The 27,275-nt window shown below is 34.6% G+C and overlaps 1 protein-coding gene across 2 annotated transcripts in view; it reads left to right on the top strand.

The window, feature by feature from the left end:
- The window catches only part of LOC123686269 (plexin-A4), a 55,179-nt gene that overhangs the window by 24,681 nt on the left and 3,223 nt on the right, over positions 1-27,275 (top strand). For both annotated transcript variants that reach the window (XM_045626289.1, XM_045626288.1), the window contains exons 4-16: positions 2,916-3,044; positions 6,367-6,467; positions 21,342-21,471; positions 21,584-21,746; positions 21,812-22,020; positions 22,084-22,417; positions 22,479-22,825; positions 22,910-23,428; positions 23,488-23,730; positions 24,296-25,339; positions 25,396-25,579; positions 25,639-26,349; positions 26,411-26,556. In XM_045626289.1, coding sequence (XP_045482245.1) covers positions 2,916-3,044; positions 6,367-6,467; positions 21,342-21,471; positions 21,584-21,746; positions 21,812-22,020; positions 22,084-22,417; positions 22,479-22,825; positions 22,910-23,428; positions 23,488-23,730; positions 24,296-25,339; positions 25,396-25,579; positions 25,639-26,349; positions 26,411-26,556 — 4,260 coding nt within the window. The remainder of the gene's footprint in view (positions 1-2,915; positions 3,045-6,366; positions 6,468-21,341; positions 21,472-21,583; positions 21,747-21,811; positions 22,021-22,083; positions 22,418-22,478; positions 22,826-22,909; positions 23,429-23,487; positions 23,731-24,295; positions 25,340-25,395; positions 25,580-25,638; positions 26,350-26,410; positions 26,557-27,275) is intronic.

Here is a 27,275-nt window from a genome sequence, read left to right as displayed (position 1 = left end):
ATCAGAATTCAAGTGCTATTGGATATTGAAGGAGGAATAGTTCTGTGTCGAGCGTAGTACAGACCTTCATGGGGTCCCATAGTGTGAAGCATGATGACCCCCTGGCACAGGCTTTAACGACATGCATTGGCGTACACTTCGTCTTATTTCACCGTATGGCGACGTCTGGTTTTTTGACATTTTTTAATTAATATATTTTTTGATAAAATTGAGTAAAACCATCCTCAAATGCAAAAAAATGCATTTCATCTTGTCACAAATCGAAGAGAACTGTTTGACTGCTCAGTTTTTTCTCCAGATCTGACATCCAGTGATTACTGACTTTTTGTAGATCTTCAAAAAACGCACCAAGAAAAGAAATTCGCCTGAAAAACTAATTGAAAGACAAATATAGGGTGTTTTTTTCGAGGTATATAACTTTAAGTTGGCATTACTGTTCAAGATGGCGACCGATTTAACAGCTGTCTGTCAAGTGATTTATTCTCAGTTTGGTTGGGCAATTCATCATGAATAGACTCACGCCTGAACAACGCTTGCAAATGGTGCAATTTTGTTTCGAAAATAATGGTTCTGTGCGGAATACGTATCGCGCATTACGCCCATTAGCGATGAAGCGCACTTCTGGTTGAATGGCTACGTCAACAAACAAAACTGCCGCATTTGGAGTGAAGCTAATCCTCAAGTGTATGTCGAAACACCGTTACATCCAGAAAAACTGACTGTTTGGTGCGCTTTATGAGCTGGTGGAATCAATGGTCCGTACTTCTTCAAAAACGATGATGGCCAGAACTTTACAGTCAATGGTGATCGGTATAGAGCCATGATTACTAACTTTTTCATTCCTGAATTGAACAACCATGATGTCCAGGAGCTGTGGCCACAATCGATTCATTGAAAGACACGTTTTTGACCGCCTAATTTCACGTTTTGGACCTGTGAATTGGCCTCCAAGATCTTGTGATTTAACACCGCTAGACTACTTTCTGTGGGGCTCTGTAAAGTCATTGGTCTATGCGGATAAGCCACAAACCCTTGACCATTTGGAAGACAACATTCGCCGTGTCATTGCCGATATACGGCCACAAATGTTGGAAAAAGTCATCGAAAATTGGACGTCCAGATTGGACTATATCCGAGCCAGCCGTGGCGGTCTTATGCCAGAAATCATATTCAAAATGTAATGCTACAAGATCATCTTGCGAATAAATGAAATTCATGTCAATCGAATAATCTATCGTTGTTTGATAAAACACCCTTTATTTCTGCAGGAATTATATTGAAAAAACTATTAGAGATGTATCGATAAAATCAGCTCGAGGTTTTGTCTTGTTTTCATTTTATAATCTGCCTTTGTTTCAATAATCTTGCAACTATCAAACAATTTAAGCCTATTAAGCGAATATATTCGACTAGATTCTTGGCTGTAACCAAAAGCTGAAGGTGTTTTGTATCAACAAGAAATAATGCACTGATGTATAGACCCCCCCAGATCGATCTCTTCTGTGTTGTAGACTGTAGGGGTTCTTGAACAAAGTCGGCTTTGAAACGTACTCAACAATTAGAACACACAAATCGAATAATGCCAGTCAACTAAGTGGATTTCATAGAAATAATGGAACTGAAATGATTAAACCTTTCCTAAAATTTGATTGTACCCGAAATGATCGGATTTGGCATTGTATACAATTCAATTCATGTTGGAAATTTTGGACCTAGATTGAATTTTCGACCGCGGCAGGACATAATCACATTTTGCATAATTTGCTCTTGATATCTATCTGATTAATTCGAAATAAATAATTTTTGGTGTATTACCCCCCTTCATTCTTGAAATGGGACGTCTTATATATAAATATGTATTTTTGATTTATTTCGAGATTTAATTCATTTTGTGTCAAGTCATATATAGGGTGACCCATTCAATTACAAATTAATTATCAATCTAGATATATACCGGGTGTCCCAATTGATCGTATACAGGCAATATCTAGCTTATTTGACAAGAAACTAAAAAAATAAAAAAATTGCTTTGAATAACATCAAAGTACCTTTCCAATGATGTATAAAAAAGTTCTTACATTTGACAGCCTTGTGGTAGCTTCCCCTCACTTTTTTATTTTCAAATGGCACCACCTGTATATTTTCAGTGAAAATTGCGTGTCATTCTATTTGGAATACAACTTGGTATTTTTTTATTAATAACAAAAACATTGTGACTTTTTTCACGTTATTTAATTATTTTTATAAAATGGAAATGCCTCCACCCATGTTTGTACGAACTCCACATATGAGAAGTAGATGAATTTTTTGTTTTAAAAAACCGATGTTTTTCATGACGAAAAACTTGCTTTAAATGTTTCTTCGTTTCTTGAATTGCATATTAGGTATTTTGGTTGCAATTCATACTTCACAAAATGTTAATGTTTTTGTTGTTATTTATAAATAAAATACCAAGTTTGTGCTATCGTTGTATTCCAAATAGAATGACACGCAATTCTCACTGACAATATACAGGGGGTGCCATTTGAAAATGAAAAGTGAGGGGAAGCTACTACAGGGCTGTCAAATGTACGAACCTTTTTAATACATCATTGGGAAGGTACTTTGATGTTATACAAAGCAATTTTTTCATGTTTTTCATTATTTTGTCGAATAAGCTAGATTATAGTTCTCGAATTTGGGACACCCTGTACATATCAATTGAGCTCAATTGAACTGTATATTTGGAGAAACTGTTGACAAGAATTGTGAGAATAACTACAAAATAAGTTCTCCGATCATTTCGTTTCGCAAAGAAGCAAATAATCAAAAATGAAATCGATATATGTCGAGAGTTTCGTACGATTCTGGTCGAACGTTTTCTTCCAGTCTTCAACTCCAGCAATTCACCATTTTATATTTATTTTTTTTTTCAGGTGGTTGTTGAGTCGTCCACTTCAGCGTTGGAATATGGGGACATAACAGTCGAAGAAAATTCTCCAGTGAATGCAGATTTGCGATTAGACTCTCAGCTTATGCACTTATACGTTATGACGGAGAAAACGGTAAGATCAACTCTTACTCTAACCGTATAGAACCGAGAAAAGTTTTCCTTAGAATTCACTCTCTACTGGAGCAGAAACCATAAGCACAGCTTGTTATTACTTTGTTTTCTCGCTTTCCATAGTGTATATAGTAGCTTGTGGGGTTCCGTACGAATCGTATTTTCCTACGTTTAGAAAAGTGGCCAGCACTTCACGTAGTTTCGAACAACAATCAAATCATACGGTTTAGATTTTAATGAGCTAGTCGACATTATTGAATATATCGTTCAATTTATTGCAATCCTCAAAAATTCACAAATTTCAAGAACTATACAGGGTGGGCCACTGGTTCATATCTCCGTAATTGAAAACCCTGTTAAAAAAACGAGAACGCTTCTGGATTCTATGTAAAAAAGTGACTGTGTAATGTTTTAATTTCAGAGCTCTATCATCAGTATCAACGGAGATATAAATTTTTTTCGATATCGCCATTTTTCCAATTTTCGCTTAGAACTCGAAAACACGGGAAGGTGGCCAAAAATGAATACTATTCTCGTTAGTTTATCAGAAAAAAAGAATAAGAATGGGGTATCAGATTTTGCCTATCAACTCTGGTTCAAAAGTTGTAGTGCTAAAACATCGAAATTTGCCCACCCTGTACAGTTTCTCGCGACTCAACCTGTATATTTCGGATATTTTTGTGGACATGAATTCCAGGTCATTATTCGAATGAAATATTAAAAGGCCCAAAGAATAATTTTGATTGTTTTCCTACATGAACGTTTCAACGTAGAAAAAAGTAAACAATGCTTATAAAAACATACCGGAATATACAAAAATGAGCATAGCGGAAAAGTAAATAATATTTCTCTATTTGCACTAATGGACGAATCGACGCATTCAAATATTGTTTGTTGTTCAATTTGATTTTTTTTTCGAGTTGTAATAAAAATGTAATTCGTTTTGTCGCTGCACAATTTGATGGGTTGAAAATTGGCGTGTTTATCTTTGGTACAACTCTTTTGTAATTTTCGATGAATAAAAACTACATGACGAAGTCGAATTATTCAGAGTGGAACCAAAACCTTGTTTCCTATTCTATGAATAATTTGAATGGACTCATTTCAGGGACAAAACGAATTCCAGAATACTCTTTGAATATTAGTCTACATTTGCGACCATACTGTATATGCCAAAGGAACAATTGATTTCTCATTTTATCACTTCAATTCGAATAGAATTCTCATCGTCTCTGCTCAGTTATTAGCATTTTTGTGCCATGTCTTGAATATTAATGATTTTCATTCTTTCGACTCCATTAAAGTTATTGAGATGAATCTGATGAGAATAGAAATAAATCACATGATAAAATTGATGATGATTAATAATTTTTTTTTCTGAGGAAAACATATTACTCGAACGTTCGATTATTATACTTGATGACAATGTTGAAATGGGATTAGTAATCAATTTATGCATCTACTGAATAAAGATAGAGAGTTGAGGTGTCATTTTAAGTTGCGAAAGGTTTCGTCATTTTTCCAGTCGATTCGTGGATAATATAAACAAAAGTATGAGTATTTGTGACTCATCCAATCCTCAGTGTTTAGTTTTGAAGCTTATGTGTTTGAATTCCTTCGAATAATTATATCTAGGAGAAATAATTATCGATATAAAGTTTACAGAAATCATGGTTACTTCTTCTTTAAGATATTTGACGAATCAATTTTTATTTTTTTAAAATATCAATCGTAGTAGTTCAAAAAAAGTCTTCAAAAAGCAATTTTCAACTATGTTCTATATGAAAGCGTTTTTTTTATTGGGAATTCTCCTGAATTACTCCAGATGCAAATTTATTGATGATTTTTCTCAAATTACTTGCAAAAACTATTTAAATTCCGTTTTAAAAAATGCTTGAATCGCTTCGTTACGGGTGCACAAAGTGACAACAGGGCACTGTACGTCCAAAACAATAGAGCCTGTACTCAACCGATCAAATTATAGCTAGCTTTGTTTACTTAATCGAACTGACATATTTGATGTTCCATCCATGTAATCTGAGGTCGATTTTGCCTACCATATGTTCAGTTTTTCAACTTTATTTTTATTTTTAATTTGCGTGTTTCTAAATAAAAGATAGAAGGTTCTACCAACCCTCAATCCGACGATTTTCGAGATATTTATCATAACAATTTCTTCTTTCAATATTTATCGAAAAATATTTCTGGTCAAATATTATACATACTCTCTCCAATATCTGAAATGGCATGAAAAATATCTTGCCAAATGTTTTAAATGAAAACTTACAGAATATTTTCCATTTAAAATTGAACACCTGTTTGTTATTGATGCACAAACATCATCGCCATATGGCAAACATCTGTTTTTACGAAAAATACTTAATGAGGAAAACATTCAAGTTGAAAAAGCTATCTTTTGTTCATTTTCATCAGTCGTCTCCTCCTTTCAAAAGTAGACTTTGTTGTTGCAACTTATAATAGATAGTATACAGGGTGTTCAATTTGAAATATGTCAAGTTGTTTTCCTCGTCATGTATGTAACAGATCAAATTAGGATATAAGTACTGTTTGATAGAGTAACTAATGTACAATATTGGGTCAGAAAAATATTCCAATAGGACTTAGTAATGTCAAATATCCTGAGAATATTGACAAAAACCTGTCCCTCTCAATATCTCGAAAACCATCAATATTTTCCAAGTGAGGAATCATTTTTCGTGATATGAATTATAAGAGTTATTGAAGTTTCATTCTGCATATTTAATAGCATTTTTTTTTTAATATCAACTCGATTTTTATCCTTCTGAAAAGTCCAATCTATAAATATGATTACTACCAAATGGATTATTTTACCAGGTAGTGTATTCATAAAATGAAGTGCTGCTCGAAGTCAGTCTTCCGTTTAACCTCTTTTTTTATTATAAAAAGTTCGATATTCCAATTATGTCTTCCTCAGTATTGACAAGATGTCTTGTGCTGTTATTGACATCCAATTTAATCTTTGTGAGTGTCTGTCAATGCAGATAGGCAAAAGGAAATAATAAACTCGATAATCTCTTCTTGTTGAAACAAATTGTCTTGGATAAACCTTCCAAGGAAACCTGAAAATGACTGATAGCGGGAAATTTATGGTTTTGATAAGCAATTTCCCTGCTTCTTAAAGCGTGGGCGCATCGAACCTGGGTCTGACTTTGAAGGAGAAAATCGTAGACAAAAATTCGTAATTAAAATAGGAAATGAGCTCCAGAGAATTCCCCAGTTGAATTCTCTGGAGTGTTGGTTGAATCTGACGTACCGAAAGCATCGAATTCTGTTTGTTTCAGGTATCTAAAGTCAAAGTTCAAGAATGCCGCGTATACAGAAACTGCCTGGAATGTTTAGGAGCCAAGGATCCGTACTGTGGGTGGTGTTCCCTGGAAAATAAGTAAGTCAATTTTTTTTTTATTTATTTCATGTACAGGAATTTAATATCTGAAGGAACGTAGCGAATTTCACACAAAGCAGTTAACAGCGAGAAAAATGTAGATTTCAACATAGACATAAAATAATATAACACTCACAATTCTTCCTCGGATCATTTTAAGAAAAAAACAGGTCTGTAAACATAAGCCTGCAAACTTTTCGTTATCGAGATGCAAGGTGTTGAAGTTTGATTGTTTCAAGTTGTTCTTCAGAGCACCTTCCCTTTACGAAATATTTAACTTTTAATTTGGCGTAGATATTCCAATTTAAAGTTTTCATCATGTGATATACCTACTAAGTTTTAATGCAAATCTACAGAGTGGTTTGTTTTTGGTAGTTTCGTCGTATCTGCTATCGATTTCGAGAAAAAATTTCGAACAATTCTCTAGTAATCCTCAGGAATTAATATGAAGTTGTGATGAATAGATTAATTTTAAGTTTTGGTACTTATTTACCAAATCTGTAGCGAACATTAATAGTTCGATCTGGATCGATATATAGAGATGAAGTGACGTTACCATCGTTTGAAAAATGGATAAAAAATGAGTGCTTTGTATTATTTTATCTCCGATGAAAATAGCTTTTCTCTAATTCTGTGGTTATTCCGTTCATTCTTCCACATCTTGTAGAACAAAATCGTGCGAGAATATATCAGAAACGCACAGTTTTCATGGTTATATTTTATTATTCTATGTTGGCACTCCGAACTTTCCGCTACGGATTTATCTGTCAATTCATCAAATTGCCTTAAAGAAATCAGTTCTGCCAACCAACATTTTTCAATGCAAAAATCACTAAATTATATTTATGGGAATATTTCATTAATTTCAATGAAAATGCAATGAATTAGAGAATAGTTATTTATAATACAAGTGCAGAAGGCATTGATATTCTTCCACGAGTTCAAAATTCAAAAACGAGCCACGAAGTGGCGAGTTTTGGAATGAACGAGTGGTAGAATGAGCCTTCTGTACGAGTATTATACATTATTTTCTCTAATTCATTGCATTTTCATTGAAATTAATGAAATATTTCCATAAATATAATTTAGTGATTTTTGCATTGAAAAATGTTGGTTGGCAGAACTGATTTCTTTAAGGCAATTTGATGAATTGACAGATAAAGCCGTAGCGGAAAGTTCGGAGTGCCAACATAGAATAATAAAATATAACCATGAAAACTGTGCGTTTCTGAAATATTCTCGCACGATTTTGTTCTACAAGATGTGGAAGAATGAACGGAATAACCACAGAATTAGAGAAAATAATGTATAATACTCGTACAGAAGGCTCATTCTACCACTCGTTCATTCCAAAACTCGCCACTTCGTGGCTCGTTTTTGAATTTTGAACTCGTGGAAGAATATCAATGCCTTCTGCACTTGTATTATAAATAACTATTCCTCAACGATTTGTAAACCGAAATGTGTCTAATTATCCAGCTTTATCGACATTTCGAATTAAATTATTTGGCTTTGGTGTGCAACTTCGAATAGGGGTATATATCGAAGAATTTGTTTGATTAACCACAACATTGTTCATTTGTGCCTGCATCAAATTAGATACATACCTATCAATGACATTTTCGTCACATGCCATCATGAATGGTTGTTCTCTAGGAATTCCAGTACATATATGCAATAAATGCATTCTCTTTGACTGTCGACAGATGAAAGTTATTTGAGAGGTGAACATTGTTTAACAGACCAAAAGTTTCATATTGTGCAGGTATTTCATTTAGCATCAAACGGGATTAGTTCAACGAATCTGATCATTTATGGGATATTGATGGATTTAACTTTGATATATCGGATCTGTTTCACTAGCTAATACAATAAACTAACTTGATTTGCTCTATTCTTTCAATAACAGGCCAATTGAAAAGTCCCCAGTCTATCATAGTAAAACACAATTTTTTGGCAAAATTTGGCGATTTTATTATTCAACATAGTTGCATTCGAGGGCGATACAGCGATTATAGCGATCTTCCAACATTTCGATACCATTTTTGTAGTACGATTTGTCTTCCGCTTCAAAATAGGCCTCAGTTTCGCCAATTACTTCTTCATTGGCGCCAAATTTCTTTCCGTCGATCATTCTTTTGAGGTCTGAGAACAGGAAAAAGTCGCTGGGGGCCAGATCTGGCGAATACGGTGGATGCAGAAGCAATTCGAAGCCCAATTCATGCAATTTTGCCATTGTTTTCATTGATTTGTGACACGGCGCATTGTCTCGATGAAACAGCCTTTTTTTTCTTCAAATGGGGCCGTATTTCAAAGATTTCATCCTTTAAACGATCCAATAACGCTATATAATAATCGAAGTTGATGGCCTGGCCCTTTTGGAGGTAATCAATAAATATTATACCTTGCACATCCCAGAATACTGATGCCATAAGCTTGCTAGCTGACTGTTGTATTTTTCCTCGCTTTGGATTCGGTTCATCTTGTGCAGTCCACTCAGCTGACTGATTGGACTACGGAATGAAATGATGGAGCCATGTTTCAACCATTATCACATATCGACAGAAACTCTTCATCAAGCCAAGATTTTGCTTCAACTGTATTTTTTCCCTTCAAAAGGCAATATTTTATCAGCACACGAAATTCTTTTTTTTTTCAAATAACAAAAATAACGACACTCACAACGCAATATCTCACAAACTAATGGTCGGACTGCTGTAAAATTTTGACACGTATCGTTCGAAGGTTGGTACTAACTAAAAATCATATGGAATTAATACTAGCACCGCCATCTGTGCATCAGACCGGGGACTTTTCAATTGGCCTAATAGGTTGGTGTTAAAAAGGCAAATTTAATTGTTCACTTGTGGTGATTGAAGACAAAGAAAGCCTTCGATAGTTAATTAAAAAAAAATTATCAGTTTGTACGCTGAGCCAACATTTTCCATGCAGATAAATAATGTTGAGGTTCTTTTGAACTTGTCGGCAATTCAGGATGTTGGCTCAAATCGGCTCTCGAGATAATCGTTTATCTGGCGTTCGAAGGCTATTTACAATATATTTATAATATGAAATGAATATATTTAGGAAGTTGATGGGGCCACAGGAAACCTTTCAATTGGATAGCTTTCACGTTCCAGATGTAGGTATTATAGACGAGTTTGCGCCACCGTGTCAGAAAACTAGTTGATTTAATATTCATGAAAATCGATTCGTTAAAAGTGACGGCCAGAATGACTCTCCTGTATCGTCATTTTCTCACTTTCGTGAAGCCTACGTTTGACGTGTGAGCTTCCAATTGGATCGATCCAGGTTTTTTAGCGCTCGATCACAGATCGTCTGTAATTTTCGAATTTTGAGCCGGGAATGGTCCCAAACGATAAGGTTCGATTCATTGGTGACGAAGTTATGGCCAAATTCAATAATAAATTAAAGGGGAAGCACTGACGTGAAGTCAGGAGCCTTTGAGCTTTTATTTAAGCGCTCAAAGCGCCCTTTGAGACCACTACCACTTCATTTATAAGTCCCTGACCTAACCAGTAAAAACTCTTCTTTTTTTCTTGAAAATTCTATTTTATTCGTCAACATAGTCACCTTCAAAAGTGATAAATGTACAGGGTGTCCCAAATTCTATACTCACTGAAAGCATCCCGAGAACTACAAGTCCATTGTATAATTGTAACAAGTCGTATATAGGATGTCCCATTTAATTAGAAATTAATTATCGTTTTCGAGATATAGAGGAGGGGTGGTGTTTTAAATGGGACACACTATATATATAACTTAATCGCATTTACACAATGGACACAAAATGAATCAAATCTCGAAATAAATGAAAAATTATTATATATAGGGTGTCCCATAAAAAATGGAGTCGAAAAACGCAATATCTTTGAAACGGATAATATTATCTTTTCATATTAAAAATTAATCAAAAATATTCCCAATTGACGTTATTTTTTACTTTTTGTATTGCGAGTGTAATCTTCATTGCCACCTTCTAATAACTATAACTATGTTGCTATACAGTTTCGGTTTTTAATCATAACATTGTCATTCACGAACAAAATCAAGGTATATTATTCACAATAAAAAATGCACTTATTATCCGGTTCTGTAGCTATGTTAAGTAATACCTCCATGATAATTCGAACGAATATCTGTTCGTTATATAAAAATAATTATTATCGTTCATTCACACCAACTGAGATAATGAAAAACGTTGTATGGGAGTCTAATTCTCTCAAAAATATCAAATTGCATGTCCATTTCAGGGCCATGTGTTAGAACTTTCAAATGACGCAGAGGAAGTCGAGAAATCTTAGTAGAAACGTTCTTGTAATAAATCTTGATGAGAGGTTGAAGAAACTGAATACCAAATCTCGAAACTCTACCTCCCGTTTTACCAGTATTGTATTAGGGACAATTTTGGGCAAACCGGCCTACTACTCGGTCATTCTGTCTACATCGAAACACTTGCCCTAAGATTCAGATACCAGTTCAGATTTGTCGTGGGATTTATTGGTCATCTTGAACGTCAATGAAATTATCCTCATCCAACAATAGACTTATGGTTGCTCGTGATTAGGTCGACGTCCGATAAGATTATTCCAAACTTGATGGATGTGGCCTATGACTCATCATTACGAAGGCCCTTTGGGTTAATATTGAGGAAGTCCATTAGGATTACTACTGAATAGAAATTGATGTTTTCGTATTTGTCAATCGGAACTTACGATCTTTTTATTATTCTTGATAAACCTGTGCGTATTGGACCGAGAAATTCTTTCGAGTTTTTCCAAATTGAAATGGTTACAATGGTAATTTTGTTTGACATTTCTTCTGTCATTCGTGGATACTGTGATAAAGGACTATGCCTAATGGAAAAATTTTCACAGGTTAATTGACCTTCTGAATAAGAAATTAAGCCAATTGAAAAGTACCTGGTCTGATGCACAGATAACGGTTCTAGTATTAAATCCATATGATTTTTCGTTAGTACCAACCTTCAGACGATACGTGTCAAAATTTGATAGCAGTTTGACCATTAGTTTGTGAGATATTGCGTTGTGAGTGTAGCTACTTTTGTTATTTGAAAAAAGATGGAAAAAAGAATTTCGTCTGCTGATCAAATATTGCTTTTTGAAGAGAAAAATACATTTAAAGCAAAATCTTGGCTTGATGAAGAGTTTCTGGGGTCTGCACCAGGAAAATCAACCATCATTGATTGGTATGCTAAGTTTGAACGTGGTGAAATGAGCACCGAAGACGGCAAACGCAGTGGACGCCCAAAAGAGGCTGTCACCGACGAAAAAATGAAAAAAGTTCACAAAATAATTTTGAATGACCAAAAGTGATTTTTTCTGAAAAAAAAATGACTATTCATCAATATTGCCGAAGTTGAGATTAATTTCAAGCTTCGCCATAAAAAGCCATAAAAATTCAATCTGTATTATGTTTTCCTATTTCCAAGTTTCATTATTGAAAATGATAAAGAGAGAACTGGGGGATTTATTGGGTTGAAAATATTACCTATACCATTATGAAAATTTTCAGATCGATAAATTCCATTTGGTTTCTTCTTTTCTTTGTACAACTGATTCATGTATTTACACCGAAAATCCATTTGCTTTCCAATTCCTGAATGGATATCGGTGGTTTGAAAAATATCATATTACGTTTTTCCAGCTAAATCAATAGCTCATTGCTATTCAATATCGAAACGCAACACTAAAATAAAATGACCATTTCTATTAAAAAGGATCCGATTCCCAATAAAACGAAAACAAAATAGACCATTCGTTGATGGGAAATCAATTCCGAAGAAAAATTCTCTATTTCCATCATTGGGAAAATCACCGATTGATAAACTCTCTCAAAATGAAATATTTCTGTCAGATTTGACATGTTTCACAGCTTTCTTTCATTCAATAAATCGCTTTTTTCAATAATTTAAGATATTCTATGAAGTGACACCAAATAAAAACGGATAGTGTCAAATTTGCAGCATTTTCTTCTTTATCGACCACCACAGAGTGCCGAGAAAATCCATTCAGTGAAAACAACCTTAAAATATGATCTTTCGATCCGAATTGTCCCACAATTGGACGGAGCTTCAACAAAAGCTTTGATAAGCTGTTTGTTAGAGTTGAATAGACCCCGACTCACTTGATTCACGACAGATAAAATTTTAAAAAGAGTTTAATAGCAATTCACTTCAGCATCTTGTTGAATGAAATCCTTAAGAAGGTACTTATTGTCAGAATTAGTCGATAGTAATTCTGTTATATTTAACCTTTTGCTTTTAGAATTTCGATATACGATGTTCTGCATCATTATCGATGAAAAAGAATATTAATAGATTAATAATTTCTCATATTCTCGTCTGCGAAATACACGTAAATAATTCCAAGTCGAATGAGTCTCAAATCAATTAGCTGTTGAATAGAAATGAATGCACTTGAGTTATATAAGATCCGGATTTAGATTTTCCTTCAATTCAAAATTGAATTCTCAATCACCAGAACCGGTATAATGTAATATAGGCTAATATTATGCGAAATGCAAGTCTGTTCAAGATAGTTTAATGAATATGATCATTCGTATCTACCTTTCTTGAGTAATAGTTTGCTGATATATTAGTCATTTCTAGGTAATCATAGGAACAAAGAATAAAACAGATAGTTTTGCACAAGAAATGATTTCAAATCGATAATTGTGTTGTGGAAACATGAGTGCATGATGTTTTTAAATGACTGTATTTGATCGGATAGAAACGTATTCATAATCAGCGATTTTTCAATTTTGAAAAGTCGGCTTTTGCTTGCTTCAAATTAGTATTTTTTTTTTAAAGAAATTTTAGGAAAAAGCATTGCAAAAATCACTTTGAAAACTAAAAAACCTGTGAAGTTTGACGCTGAAGACTCAGGTTCCTATATTTTTTTCTGTGATATAGAACCAAAAAACGTATGTGTATCTATGTATCTATTCACATCGAATTTGGTATTTACAAACAATGATGCAGTTATTCCGATATCGTATCGAAATACGGAGGTGTTCTTATCAGAATAAACTACGATAATTCAATTCCATTATCGTGGCTCGTACAATTGAAACCACAATAAACACAGTCTGGATAAAATTGTTGGAAACCGAATTTTCATATCACTTTGTCTGTCTTGCGGCTTCGCCGAGATCGATTGAGCGATTGCTCTGTAGCGTGAATGAAATCACTTTGGTAACCGCTACCTATAGAAAAAGTTATTTTTTTATTCCAGACAGACGATGAAATTTTCAACGTTCATCTTATTATCCATCTGTTAAATTTCATATATCAAATTCTCAATTTTCAATATCGGAACAATTTAATATGTCACTTCTATTCTTCAACAGGTGTTCATTTCACAATGTGTTTATTGAAACAGGGAATGCATTCTTCTCTCGTATTCACCATGGTAACTTTTATACCCTTTGTGTGAACTTTTAGTGTCGTGAAAAATTAAATGAAATTCCTTGAATTGCATGATTTAATCAATACGTTCATTTGATTGTCTGTATTGTTGTTATGAATGTTTGGCAAAAAATTCGTAATTCTGAGAATATCGAAATGATTTTCCACGTAGCGTGGAAATTTGTTCCGAATCGAGTTTTACTCGGAACAAACAATCCAATCGATGCAAATACAAACCCGCTAGAAATTTCACACCTATGTATATCAAAACGGATTCCACGAATTCTTTGATGGGAAACTGTTGGAAATATGGATATGGAATTTTCATTGGTGTTATGCGTTATGCCACCGAACCGGAAACATTGAACCTGTTTTAATGGACAAATTGTCCAGGACAATAATATTGTTCACTTATCGAATATGGTAGAATTCACAGAAATTCCGTTAATTGAAAAATTCATCGGAAAATTAAAAAAACAGGATTTTTTTGCGTCAGCTAAATGGAAAATATTCGGTGGAAGCTGTACAAAATATAAAAATAAGCTGGCAAGGTTTTGGCATCCGTATTTTGGAATGTGCGAGGTATACAGGGTTAGAACTATTCAGAGGGGCACTACAGGGATATCGAAAACCGTTAGAGATACAGGGTGGTTTAAATTACAAAAAAGTTGCGTTGTTTAGGGATCAGTGTGTTGGTGGTAGTAGAGCTGAAATATCTATATAGTAGTTTTTCAATGTTAAGTCAAGTACTTGATGAATAAATACTTGACTTGACAACACTACTATTTCACTTGAACTTGAGTTGATTTCAAGTGAAGCTCAAGTCAAGTAAAGGGTGTTTTTTTTTTGAGCTATGGAACTTTAAATTGCAATAAAACAACGATGGATTATTCGATTGACATGAATTTTATTTATCCGCAAGATAATCTTGTGGCATTACATTTTAAATATGATTTCTGGCATATGACTGCTACGGCTGGCTCGGATGTAGTCCAATCTGGACGTCCAATTTTCGATGACTTTATCCAACTTTGTGGCCGTATATCGGCAATAACACGGCGAATGTTGTCTTCCAAATGGTCAAGGGTTTGTGGCTTACCCGCATAGACCAATGACGTTACATAGCCCCACAGAAAGTAGTCTAGCGGTGTTAAATCGCAAGATCTTGGAGGCCAATTCACAGGTCCAAAACGTGAAATTATTCGGTCACCAAACGTGTCTTTCAATAAATCGATTGTAGCACGAGCTGTGTGACATGTTGCGCCGTCTTGTTGGAACCACAGTTCCTGGACATCATGGTTGTTCAATTCAGGAATGAAAAAGTTAGTAATCATGGCTCTATACCGATCACCATTGACTGTAACGTTCTGGCCATCATCGTTTTTGAAGAAGTACGGACCAATGATTCCACCAGCCCATAAAGCGCACCAAACAGTCAGTTTTTCTGGATGTAACGGTGTTTCGACATACACTTGAGGATTAGCTTTACTCCAAATGCGGCTGTTTTGTTTGTTGACGTAGCTATTCAACCAGAAGTGCGCTTCATCGCTAAACAAAATAAAATGGACGTAGTGCGCGATACGTATTCCGCACAGAACCATTATTTTCGAAATAAAATTGCACTATTTACAAGCGTTGTTCAGACGTGAGTCTATTCATGATGAATTGCCAAACCAAACTGAGAATAAATCACTTGAAAGCTGTTAAATCGGTCGCCATCTTGAACAGTAATGCCAACTTAAAGTTATATACCTCGAAAAAAAAAACACCCGTTAGCTTGAATACCAAGTCGTGAATCCCTAGTAGTGATCTGGGACATGTCGATATCTTCTTTAATTCACGTCTACTGTATGGAGGGTTGTGAGCTTTCTCCCTAGCTCTAATAGCGATAATCTAACCCCAATTTGAAAAACCCGTGTTCGGGATAAGACCTTCCCAGCGTCAGGTATTAATTGATTCGGACTCGAAAATGAAAATCTACTAATCTTGTCGATGTTCGCATCGTGAGCGAATTTTTTTTCCCGTTAAATCCCTGCAAGACCCTCTCAATTTTAATTAAAACAAGAATCCCAACATTGCGATACGACAATGACGATTCGCTTTCCTCTGTATTTTGGTTTGTTATTTCCGATAATTAAGTTTTGAAATCTTCGAAGGGGAAAATGCTCCGAATCCTCAGAATGTTTCAGATTTTACTTTCACATTTACGCGGAATGTAAAAGCTGATTAGGAAAGATTGGAAATTGTCCACATTGTTTCATTAATTATTTTTATGTTGTAAAATGTCGAAAGTTTTTTAATTCAAAAACTTTGGGACAATATTGAATTCTATATCATCTTATCTTTTCTTGATTTCACGTTGTACAGGGTGTCCCCTGTAAGACTTACAGAAAAAATCTTCAAGGACTTTCCTGGATTGTCATTTCTTCACTTTCGTAAGGCCTACATTTGACGTGGATCGATCCAAATTTTTGAGCGTTCGCTCACAGATCGTCTGTAATTTTCGAATTTTGAGCTGGGAATGGTCTCAAACGATAAGGTTCGATTCATTGGTGACGAAGTTTTGATCAAATTCAAGAATAAATTAAAGGGGAAGCACTGACGTGAAATCATGAGCCTTTGAGCTTTATTTGTACGCTCAAAGCGCTCATTCAGACCACTACCACTTCACTCAATAAGTCCCTGTCCTAACCAGAAAAAACTCTTCTTTTTTTGAAAATTCTATTTCATTCGTCAACATAGTCACCTTCAAGAGTGATAAATGTACAGGGTGTCCCAAATTCTATACTCACTGAAAGGGTCTCGAGAACTATAAGGCTAAGAGAAAAAAATCTTCAAGGACACCCGATCTCTCTTTTCGAAATAATAAAAATCACAAAGCAGGTCATAGATATCTTAAATCGTTCTCGAGTTTCTGAAAAAGGACCGTTTTTAAATATTTTGCTATATCTTGGTTTCTGTTCGAAATATTCTAAAACTATTTTTTTCAGGTCTTTTTTTTTTAATATAAGCATCATTACTGGTCAAAGGTTCGAATCCCGAGATAACCTAATTTTTAATTAGGAGGAACCATCATTATAATTGTCAATTATGAATTCGTTTCAATTTTATAGCCCCTTTAACTTTCAAAATTGATAGATCAGATTATCAACCCATTTTAATAGGATCTTCAGTTTCTGGGAAAGTGTCTGAACGAATCTGGTGATTTTTTTCCCTCAATCGATTCCCAAGGTGCGCCATTGGAGATAATGACCGAAAACATATTGATATTTTGCAACTTCTTTTTAGATTATTAAATTGATCGATTCAAATATCATTACATGTTATGCAATTGGATCTATGAAATTGGATGTTGAAAAATGATTAGTCACAGGTGTGTGCTGAACGTTTTCTGTATACATAGGCGATGTTAATTAAATTTCCGCTTTAGATATTCTTTCTCAGGAGAAACCTAATTTTCTACAAATGATGCTCGGATTTTATTGAGTAAATGAAATAAGCAATGTTGCAAGTACAAGAGAAAAAATATTCCTTTGAACCATTACTTAATTCGTAAATAAATTGCAGAATTTAAACGGATGGAAAAAAAAACTTTCTTTGATCAAAGAACTAAACTGAGTAATTCGCATCGAAAAATTGTATAGGCTATGTTGTACAATTTATTGTGTTTCATTTAAATTACAATTTATTTGTGAAGACATCAGTTTTGAATTGACTATATCTACAGGGTGTTCCTAAATTGGAGTTCAAGTTCTTCTCTCATAGGACCTTTCCTCCACAAGATATTTAACTCGAATTGGCATAGATATTACAATTCAAAGTTTTCATCATGTGATATCCTAATTTTGAATGCAAATCTACAGGGTGAATTTTTCTGGAAGGGTGTTCCCCTTTCTTCTTCTTCTTTCCCCCAGAATTATTTTTTTTTGAACCACTGGTAGTTTGGAAAAATTTAAAAAGAAACTCTGGTTCAGTACTACATTTTTGGTTTGTTATAGTTTTGTTGTATGTGTAATCGATTTCGAGAAAAAATTCAAACAGCTCTCTAGTAATTCTCAGGAAAATCCAAATTATTATAAAGATCCAGTTAGGTAGCTGTGTTAGATAAATTAATTATAAGTTTTGGAACTTATTTACCAACTCTGTAGTGAAGATTAATAAAAATTCGATAAACTGGTTAAGCATCACAAAAAAGTAGGACTTCAAGAAACACCCTGTATCTCGAAAATAAAGCATTTGCGGTCTCATGTTTATGGGCCATTTTATTTTCAAAATTATCCAAGTAATCTCGCATTTTCCTTCGTAACTCCAATTCAGGAACACCCAGTATAAGATCAGATAATCGAATTGGTAATAAACAAATTATTTCGAGTAATTTGGTTCAAACTTCGTTATCAAACCTCTTTTTCTCACATTATAGATATGAGGGAACAATGTCATCAAAAAATTTTTTTTCGATTACCCCATTTAAGAAAAAAAAAAAGATCTACGCCCTATACCCTTACAAGTGCATTTTCTAGTGCAAACTGTTGTCAACTTTTAGAAGTGCGAGGTCACAGTGGACCGTTATGCGAAGAACTCGAAGACGCTGCACCCAAGAGAAGTGCACCTTTGCTCAAGAAGTCGTGATATACTGAAATACCAGAGAAATTTTTTCAATCGACTCTAGAGATTAAGCGATTTCACGACGTTGCCTGGCAGTTTATAATTAATGCTCAGTTCACAAAACAAAATCCTGTGTGCTCTTATTCTTCTCGTGATGGTCCAATTAATAATTACAACTTTCGAATTTCGTTTTTAGAGTATTGTTTCTAACAATACGTCATAAGAAGCTCTATACAAGGTGATTCACCGCGATGGCTTTTTAGGACTTCATGGAAAACGGATCACAATTTTATGCTGACAATTTGCATTTTGGGGTTTGAGATAATGATCTTTCTCTCGAATATATATTCAGATCTCTACAGCTTCCGGTTGTACCGGAAACATACTACTTCTTCTTTATTTCAAACGGCACACCCAGTATATTATTACATCATTTAATAACTTTTTTGATGACAATTTCAGCTATATGCCATACCTTGGATGAAAACTCAACGGTTCATGAGTTAATGGGAGCCTTATGAAAAAAATAATGGCGATGGGGACTCACATTTTTTTGAATATTTCGGCAGAAAAAGCTTCTTTCGAAAATTTTTTTTTTCTTTTTCGATTCTGCAAATATGTAGTATTATAAGATTGTTACGATTTGGACCAAAAATGTACATGGTGTTTATAAGGTCATGAACTTGGACAACTCAAACTCATCAAAACTCAAGATTTTCAAATTAGAACCTTTTATTATTTCAGTCGATTCTACGTACAAAAATAGAGGGAGTTATTTAAGCAAACCCTATACCTAAAATGAAAACTTTAATAGTTACCGAGGAAGAACTTCAAATGAGGAAAAACCGCAATTTCTAACTGTGTGGAGCAGTCTGTGACTTCCAGAAAACACAGAAAAAACTAAAACTCGATGTTTCCATAACTAAATTCGACATTTCAAGAATTGTAATGAATTATTCGTGATTGAAAATTGTATTGGTTTATAGATTTCTCAACAATCCCAACGAAATATTGATTTTAATTCTTGAAATGTAAAATTTAGTTATTGAAACATCGAATTTTAGTTTCTTTTTGTGTTTTCCGGATGTCACAGTCCACACAGTTAGGAAATTCGATTTTTCCTGATTTGAAGTACTTCGTCGATAACTCTTGAAGTATTAATTTTAAACAACAGTTTAATAATACTACGTATTTACAGAATCGAATATGATGAAGGTTTTTTCGAAAAAACTTTGTCTGTAGAAATATTAAAGAAAAGGTGAGTCCTTGTCGCCAAAATTTTCTTCATAAGAATCCCATAAACTCATGAACCTTTGAGTTTTAGCCAAGGTATGGCATATAGCTGAAATTGTCATCAAAAAAAGCTATCTAATGATGTAATAATATACTGGGTGTGCCATTTGAAACAAGGAAGTAGTAGTATTTTTCCGATATAACCGGAAGTTGTAGAGATCTGAAAATATTTTAGAAAGATAAAATTGTCTCGAATCCCAACATGCAAATTTTCAGCACAAAGTTGTGATCCCTTTTCCATAAACTCCTAATAGGCCATCGCGGTGAATAACCCTGTATATGGTTCCAATTGAAATGCAATCCAATCATTTCAAAGGCTAAAAATTAAGGAAATAGAATCTTTCGGAATTCATTTTTTTTCTTCGGTTAGCTTTCTTTTTTGGTTGTGAAATACTTATTAATTTTTGGTTATAAATTTTAGCTGTCGAAAGCAAAGAATTAATGTTCATATATTCCTATTGTTTTATCGGTCTATAAATTCGATGGCAACAGGAACTATACAGGTTTTGAGAAATTATCGTGATCTCCTGAAGAGAAAAGGCCATCCTTGCATTGTGCCACACCTTCATTCTAAGAAGTAAAAATGTTATGGTATTCTCGGTTTGTTGGTTCAATGTAAACATTTAGATAAGCAAGTATATTAAGCTTCCACTTCATCAATTTGAAGAAATAGGTATCCTGTTGTTTTATTTTAGTGACGTTTCTCACGTTTCTATATAATTTAAAGGCCATTTTGGTCTAAAACTTGTACGATTTATACACAGGACGTCAGTCCAACATGACATTTTGTGTACAAGTCGAGCTTCAATTTGTACTTATCCATTTCTCGAGATACAGTATCATGAGAAAGTAAAAGAAGACTCCGCCCGACCTAGTACGGTATAGTCAAGGCAAGTGAACCGCCTTCAATATTGCAAGTCATTGGCGTACCAAACAGGTTCTATGAAATTCGATTTGATCGAATATTCGAAATTCTCATCGACTCCTAAACCATTGGTTTTTAGGACTTCTCGTTTCAAACTTACCGTCTTCTTGTTTGTTCAGTTATTTTTAATCCAAAGAGTCTTGCGTCATATATGATTAAAACAGTTCAAAGTCACAAAGCTATTTTGATGGAATTGTACAGAATGATCGAAAATATGTTTGTGCCGAAATAATTCGCCGAATTTAGGCTATGTGATATCCTTTTGATCCGGTTTTAATTAACAAAAACTAGAATGGTGATTATTTTTCAACTCCGATAACGAGAGGAAAAAAACATTTGGGTCGACGTAGAAGTATCGATTGGTCTTAATGAACCAAAACAATACTACAGTCGAGAATACTGGATATCCCAGAAACAAGAAAATGAAAACGAGCAGTGTACCAAAGTCTGTAGCCGGAAAATCGTCTTATAATGTCTATAAAACATCTACTTTTTTCTATTATTTCAAATCTTATGGTTGAAATATTAACTATAAAAAGGGTAAATAGAATTATCGAGAATTTCTATTAGATCAAATCACTAATCATCCAACCATTTACAGATGCAGCCTAAGATCCGACTGTCAAGATGCAGCTAAGGATCCGCTCTACTGGATAAGCTACAAGAGTGGAAGATGCACAACTATAACCAGCGTTATACCAAATCAACTTCAAAGAACAACAGCTAGAACTGTGAGTTATTTTTGATCTCTTCAACATCTTTAGTTTGTTTCACATCTTGAAAGCTCAAATTCTTGAATAAAACAATTCCAGTAATATCGTAACAATTCAATAATTTTCACAGCTGGATCTCATCATAGACAATTTGCCCAGCTTGAGTGGGCACTTTTTATGTGCTTTCACCGCTTTAGATAAAACGCTTATCACTAATGCTACAAGAAAAGGATCTGGGGTCAACTGTACCACACCAAGAACTGATCTACTACCTTCAATACCTCAAGGACAACGTAAGTCTACCTGTCTTGCAGTGTTATGATCATCAGATAAATCAACCCCCCAATTTTGCTTACAGATCATTTCGTTTCCAAATTATCGGTTCGAATGACATCAGGACCTGATTTTGTAGCGACCAATTTCACATTCTTCGATTGTAACACCTATAGCTCTTGCACGCAATGTGTCTCGTCTTCATTCCCTTGTGATTGGTGTGTTGATGGACATAGATGTACGCACGACACAGCAGAGAACTGTAGGAATGATATTCTCGTTACTGGCATCAGCGTAAGTATTCTCAATTATTTTAATATTTCCATCATACGAATTTTGTGTTTTTTTTTTTTTCAGAGGGCAGGTCCTAGCTACAGATCAGGACCGGCATTTTGCCCTACCATCAATTCAACAATTGGAAGTTCACCAGAAATTCTGGTGGCGTCAGGAATTAAGAAACCCATCAGGGTTAAGGTACATATCATAGGACAATTCATAGTACAAACTAGATTTGTCTGTCAATTCAATATCGAAGGAAGAGTTACCAGTGTTAACGCACAATTATTGGGAGATACAATTTATTGCGATTCAATGGAATTTTCATACACGTCTAGAGCTCCAAATATAACAGCTACATTCGCTGTAATATGGGGTGGTTCGAAGCCTTTGGATAATCCATACAATATTCACAGTAAGTATGGATTTCAAATGAGCTTTTTCCAAATAATAAACGTTTCTCTCCATTTGTCTAGTTGTTATATATCGTTGTCGAGATATGGCAGAAAATTGTGGTATGTGCTTAGCCTTATCACCGAAATACGAATGCGGCTGGTGTCAAAGCTCTGACCGTTGTGAAGTCAAAGACCAATGTGAGAAAGGTTCAACAGTTTGGCTGAATAGGAATCAAACTTGTCCCAATCCAGAAATCCTATCCTTCAGTCCACAATTAGGACCTTGGGAAGGAGGGACTAATATAACTATTCATGGTATCAACTTGGGAAAAACATTCCAAGATATTTACAGGGGAATTGTCATAGCTGGAATGAACTGCGAACCATACGAGCATTTATACATTCGAACTACTCAGATTGTTTGTAAAGTAAGTCTAGGAAAATAACCCTAACAATCACATACTCTCGATATATTAAGTATTTGGTGTGAAATCATATATTTTTTCTTTTAGGTTGATGGCCCTGGTAGGATAGAGGATCGCGAAGGACCAGTAGTGGTTAAAGTTGAGGATTACAGAGGAGAATCTAAAACAAATTATCGATTTGTTGATCCGGTGATCTTGGGAATATCGCCAAAATATGGTCCCAAGTCTGGAGGAACGATGCTACAAATTAAGGGGAAGTATATGAATGCAGGAAGCAGTATTCAAGCTTTCATTGGAGATTTACCATGCCGAATCGTGTCAACTGACGAAACTCAAGCTCTTTGTATAACCAGTGCGTCCAATTTGATTACAAAGGAAAAATTAAGAATGAAATTCGATGAGAAGGCAGATAGAGCTTTCGATGAATATTTTCAGTATGTCGAAGATCCAGTCATATATTCTGCCGAATCTGGTATACCTAGTTCTGTCAAGATTCCGAAAGGTATACCTGCCGGTGGGATAAAAATTTCTGTTACTGGTAAAAATCTGGCTTATATTCAAAAGCCTCAAATGTATGTGTATTACCAACAGAAAATGTTCATAAGCGTAAGTAATTTCCAACTTTAAAAACACTTCAGATTCAACAGAGTAGCTCGTTGTTTTAGGAATGCACAATTCTGAGTAACGTGAGCATGGTCTGTGGAAGTCCAATTATAGAAGTAGAAGAGGAGCTTGATGCCGATAAACCATTGGAGCTGGAATATGGTTTCAGAATGGACAACGTAACCGGAGTGCAAAACTTAACCATGACCAATAATTTCTCTCCCTTCTTGCTGTTTCCAAATCCAGTCTTCACGGAATTTGACAAAGCTGTGAAATATTATAAATCGGAATATTTGAATATAAATGTTAGTTCCACTGTATCAATTAAAAAGAGTTCTTCTTGAACTCTGTACTAAGCTTGAAAGCTATATAAGTAACTATAATCTTGTCCATGGGAATTTTTTAATTAGGATTTGACGCTCATTTCGACAACAAAGTTGTCATCATCAAAAAATTGTTCTTCATCCATCACCCTTCTTTTGAGTTGAATAAAGCATAAAAGCAACTGTTTACTGAATAACCTAACACTATTGAGAACATCCGATGGGGCAATAGTTTTAGAGCTTTCACTTCTTACCCGAGAACCCACTAAAAACTTGGAATATTTTGAAATTGAACATAAAATTATCTTTTAGAACAGCAACTGAAACTAAACAACATTGAGATAATACTTCTAGGAAAATTTTCAGGTATGGATGAAATCAAACGGTCAGATTGAGAAATAAGAATAAAATATTCAAAACAAATATGTCAAAAAAATTTTTAATACAATAAAAAGTCAAATGTTAACTGAAAAAATTCCTCGGACAAGAGTGTGGTTATCTAAAACTTTTTTCCCTTTGATCTTTTGCTGATTTTGTAATTTTTCAGGGACAAAACATTGACAGAGCGTGTCAAGAGTCTGATGTCGAGGTTAGGATTGGAAACAGTTTTTGTAACGTAACTTCTTTGTCACGTCAGCAGTTGACTTGTAGACCACCTGAGACTCAACCCCCTGCTTTAGATAGCAATGGGCTACCTAATAATGAAGATTTACCAGAAGTGATTGTTACAGTGGGAGCTTCATTACGCTATAAAATTGGTCGTTTTTCTTATTCTTCTCCGCAAGGATTGAATGGTCCAATATCCAAAGTTTCGCTTTATTCAATCATCGTTATCGGTATAATAATATTCTTCATATTTATTCTATTCTTGATAGCGTACAGGAGGAAATCTACTGAAAGCAACCGCGTACTGAAGAACATGCAAGAACAGATGGACATTTTAGAGCTACGTGTAGCTGCCGAATGCAAAGAAGCTTTCGCTGAATTGCAAACAGAAATGACTGATTTGACGGGTGACCTGACTTCTGGTGGTATTCCATTCCTTGACTACCGAACATATGCGATGAAAATCTTGTTTCCCAACGTTGATGATCACATAGTTTTGCAATGGGAAAAACCGGAATTGTTGCGAAAAGAAAAGGGTCTCAGACTTTTCGGTCAATTGATAATGAACAAAACTTTTCTACTACTGTTTATCAGAACTTTGGAAAGTAACAGGTATTTTTCGATGCGTGACAGAGTCAATGTAGCATCGTTGATAATGGTTACCCTTCAAAGTAAGATGGAATATTGCACAGATATATTGAAGACATTACTGGCAGAATTGATTGAGAAATGTATCGAAGGAAAGAGCCATCCGAAATTACTTCTTAGAAGAACTGAAAGTGTTGCCGAGAAAATGCTAAGTGCTTGGTTCACATTTCTGCTATATAAATTTTTGAAGGAATGTGCTGGTGAGCCACTGTTTATGCTCTTCAGGGCTGTTAAACAACAGGTTGACAAAGGGCCAGTAGATGCGGTGACATCTGAAGCGAGGTATTCTCTCAGTGAAGAAAAGCTCATTAGACAATCGATAGATTTTAAGCCAATGGTTAGTGATTTATCTGATTATCTTGCAACAACCACTAATTTTTTTCCTCTTTTCAGACTGTTTATGTATCTATATCTCAACAAACGGTATTTGTGGGAGTTCCAGATCATAATACAGATAATGTTCCTGTTAAAGTTCTAGATTGTGATACGATAAGCCAAGTCAAGGAGAAAGCTCTCGATACTATTTACAGAGCAACTCCATATTCTCAAAGACCTCGAAAAGACGATTTAGATTTAGGTAATTATCATAAATATCTTAACATCTTGGACATTCCTTCATTTTCTGTTTATTTTCAGAATGGCGTACAGGAACAAGTGGTAGACTTATCCTCTACGATGAAGACAGTACTACAAAGGTAGAGGGTGATTGGAAGAGAAAGAATACTCTTCAACATTACAGAGTTCCTGATGGTGGATGTCTTAATTTGGTTTCTAAACAAAGTTCCATTTATAATTTGAGCATATTCACAGAAAAGAATGATAAGCTCCACAAATACGAAACACTTAATCTTAGTAAATTTAGTTCAGCTAGTCCCCCCCTAAGCAGAGCTACCAGTCCTTTGAATCATGACCATGATCAAGGACTGAAAGGCTGGCATCTTGTTAAGCATCATGACAACGAAAACCAGAAAGAAGGTGAACGAGGAAATAAGATGGTTTCGGAAATTTATTTAACTCGTCTCCTGGCAACTAAGGGTACTCTGCAGAAGTTCGTTGACGATTTGTTCGAAACAATCTTCAGTACGGCTCACAGAGGCTCAGCTCTGCCTCTAGCTATCAAATATATGTTCGATTTTCTGGACGATCAGGCCCTTCAACACGGTATATCCGACCCTGAAGTTGTCCACACCTGGAAGAGTAATTCCTTACCGCTCAGATTCTGGGTGAATCTCATTAAGAATCCTAATTTCGTTTTCGATATTCACAAATCGAATATTGTTGATTCTTGTCTGTCTGTTGTTGCTCAAACATTCATGGATTCTTGTTCCACATCTGACCATAGATTAGGTATTGTTATTCTCGAGTTTATCTGTTGTTCAGGCTTCTTTAATCTTCCTTTTTCTTTCAGGCAAGGATTCACCAAGTTCCAAACTATTATATGCCAAGGACATCCCATGCTATAAGGAATGGGTCGAGAGATATTATTCAGATATCAAAGTGATGCCAGCTATATCTGATCAAGATATGAATGCTATGTTAGCAGAAGAATCTAGAGTGAGTTATATCCTTTTTTTTTGCTTTCATTCATTTAAAATGTTGATCTTAATGATAAGAGTACATGACTTTTGTTCCCTGTAAGATGAACACAAACTTCCAATGTAAGTTGGGAATGGTTAACATTTAGGAACTCTTTTTTCGCTGTAGATGACAACATCGTTGTCGAAACGTCGTTAAAACGTGTAAAGATCTAGTTACTTATCTTCAATAGAATACTAAGTTCACACTGTACTGGAGAAATTATTGATTTAAGCGTTATCAAAATCCATTAGGCTATTCAATACTGTAGAGAATATATTCTTATTGATCAAACAGTTGTAAAACTCTAATAATTCTATATCAATTAACCTTATAGAAAGATCATTGAAAACTTAAAACAACAATTAATTTTAACGTCAAACAGATTGATATAGAATAATCAAAGTGTTCCTTTCAATCAACTCCTATTTTATAATAACAAGTTTTTACTACTAATGAAAAACAAGGCAAATTCAAAAGAAGCAGTTTTTATAATGTGATATGACGTCATCAATGGCGTCACGTTGAAGTATAAACAATTATAAGTTCATTTTGAAGTACATAATAAGCTTATAAGGTCAGGGAAATTTGCATTTCGTCAGCCTTGGGAAATATTTATACTTGTTAATAATATCTACTTTTTATGTGATCAATTAACTTAACTGTATGATTTTGAAGAATTTGAAAAACTTGTCGAA

The sequence above is a fragment of the Harmonia axyridis genome, chromosome X, assembly GCF_914767665.1.
Source record: "Harmonia axyridis chromosome X, icHarAxyr1.1, whole genome shotgun sequence".
Taxonomy (NCBI): Eukaryota; Metazoa; Arthropoda; class Insecta; order Coleoptera; family Coccinellidae; genus Harmonia; species Harmonia axyridis.
This window is presented reverse-complemented; position numbering and strand designations above follow the sequence as displayed.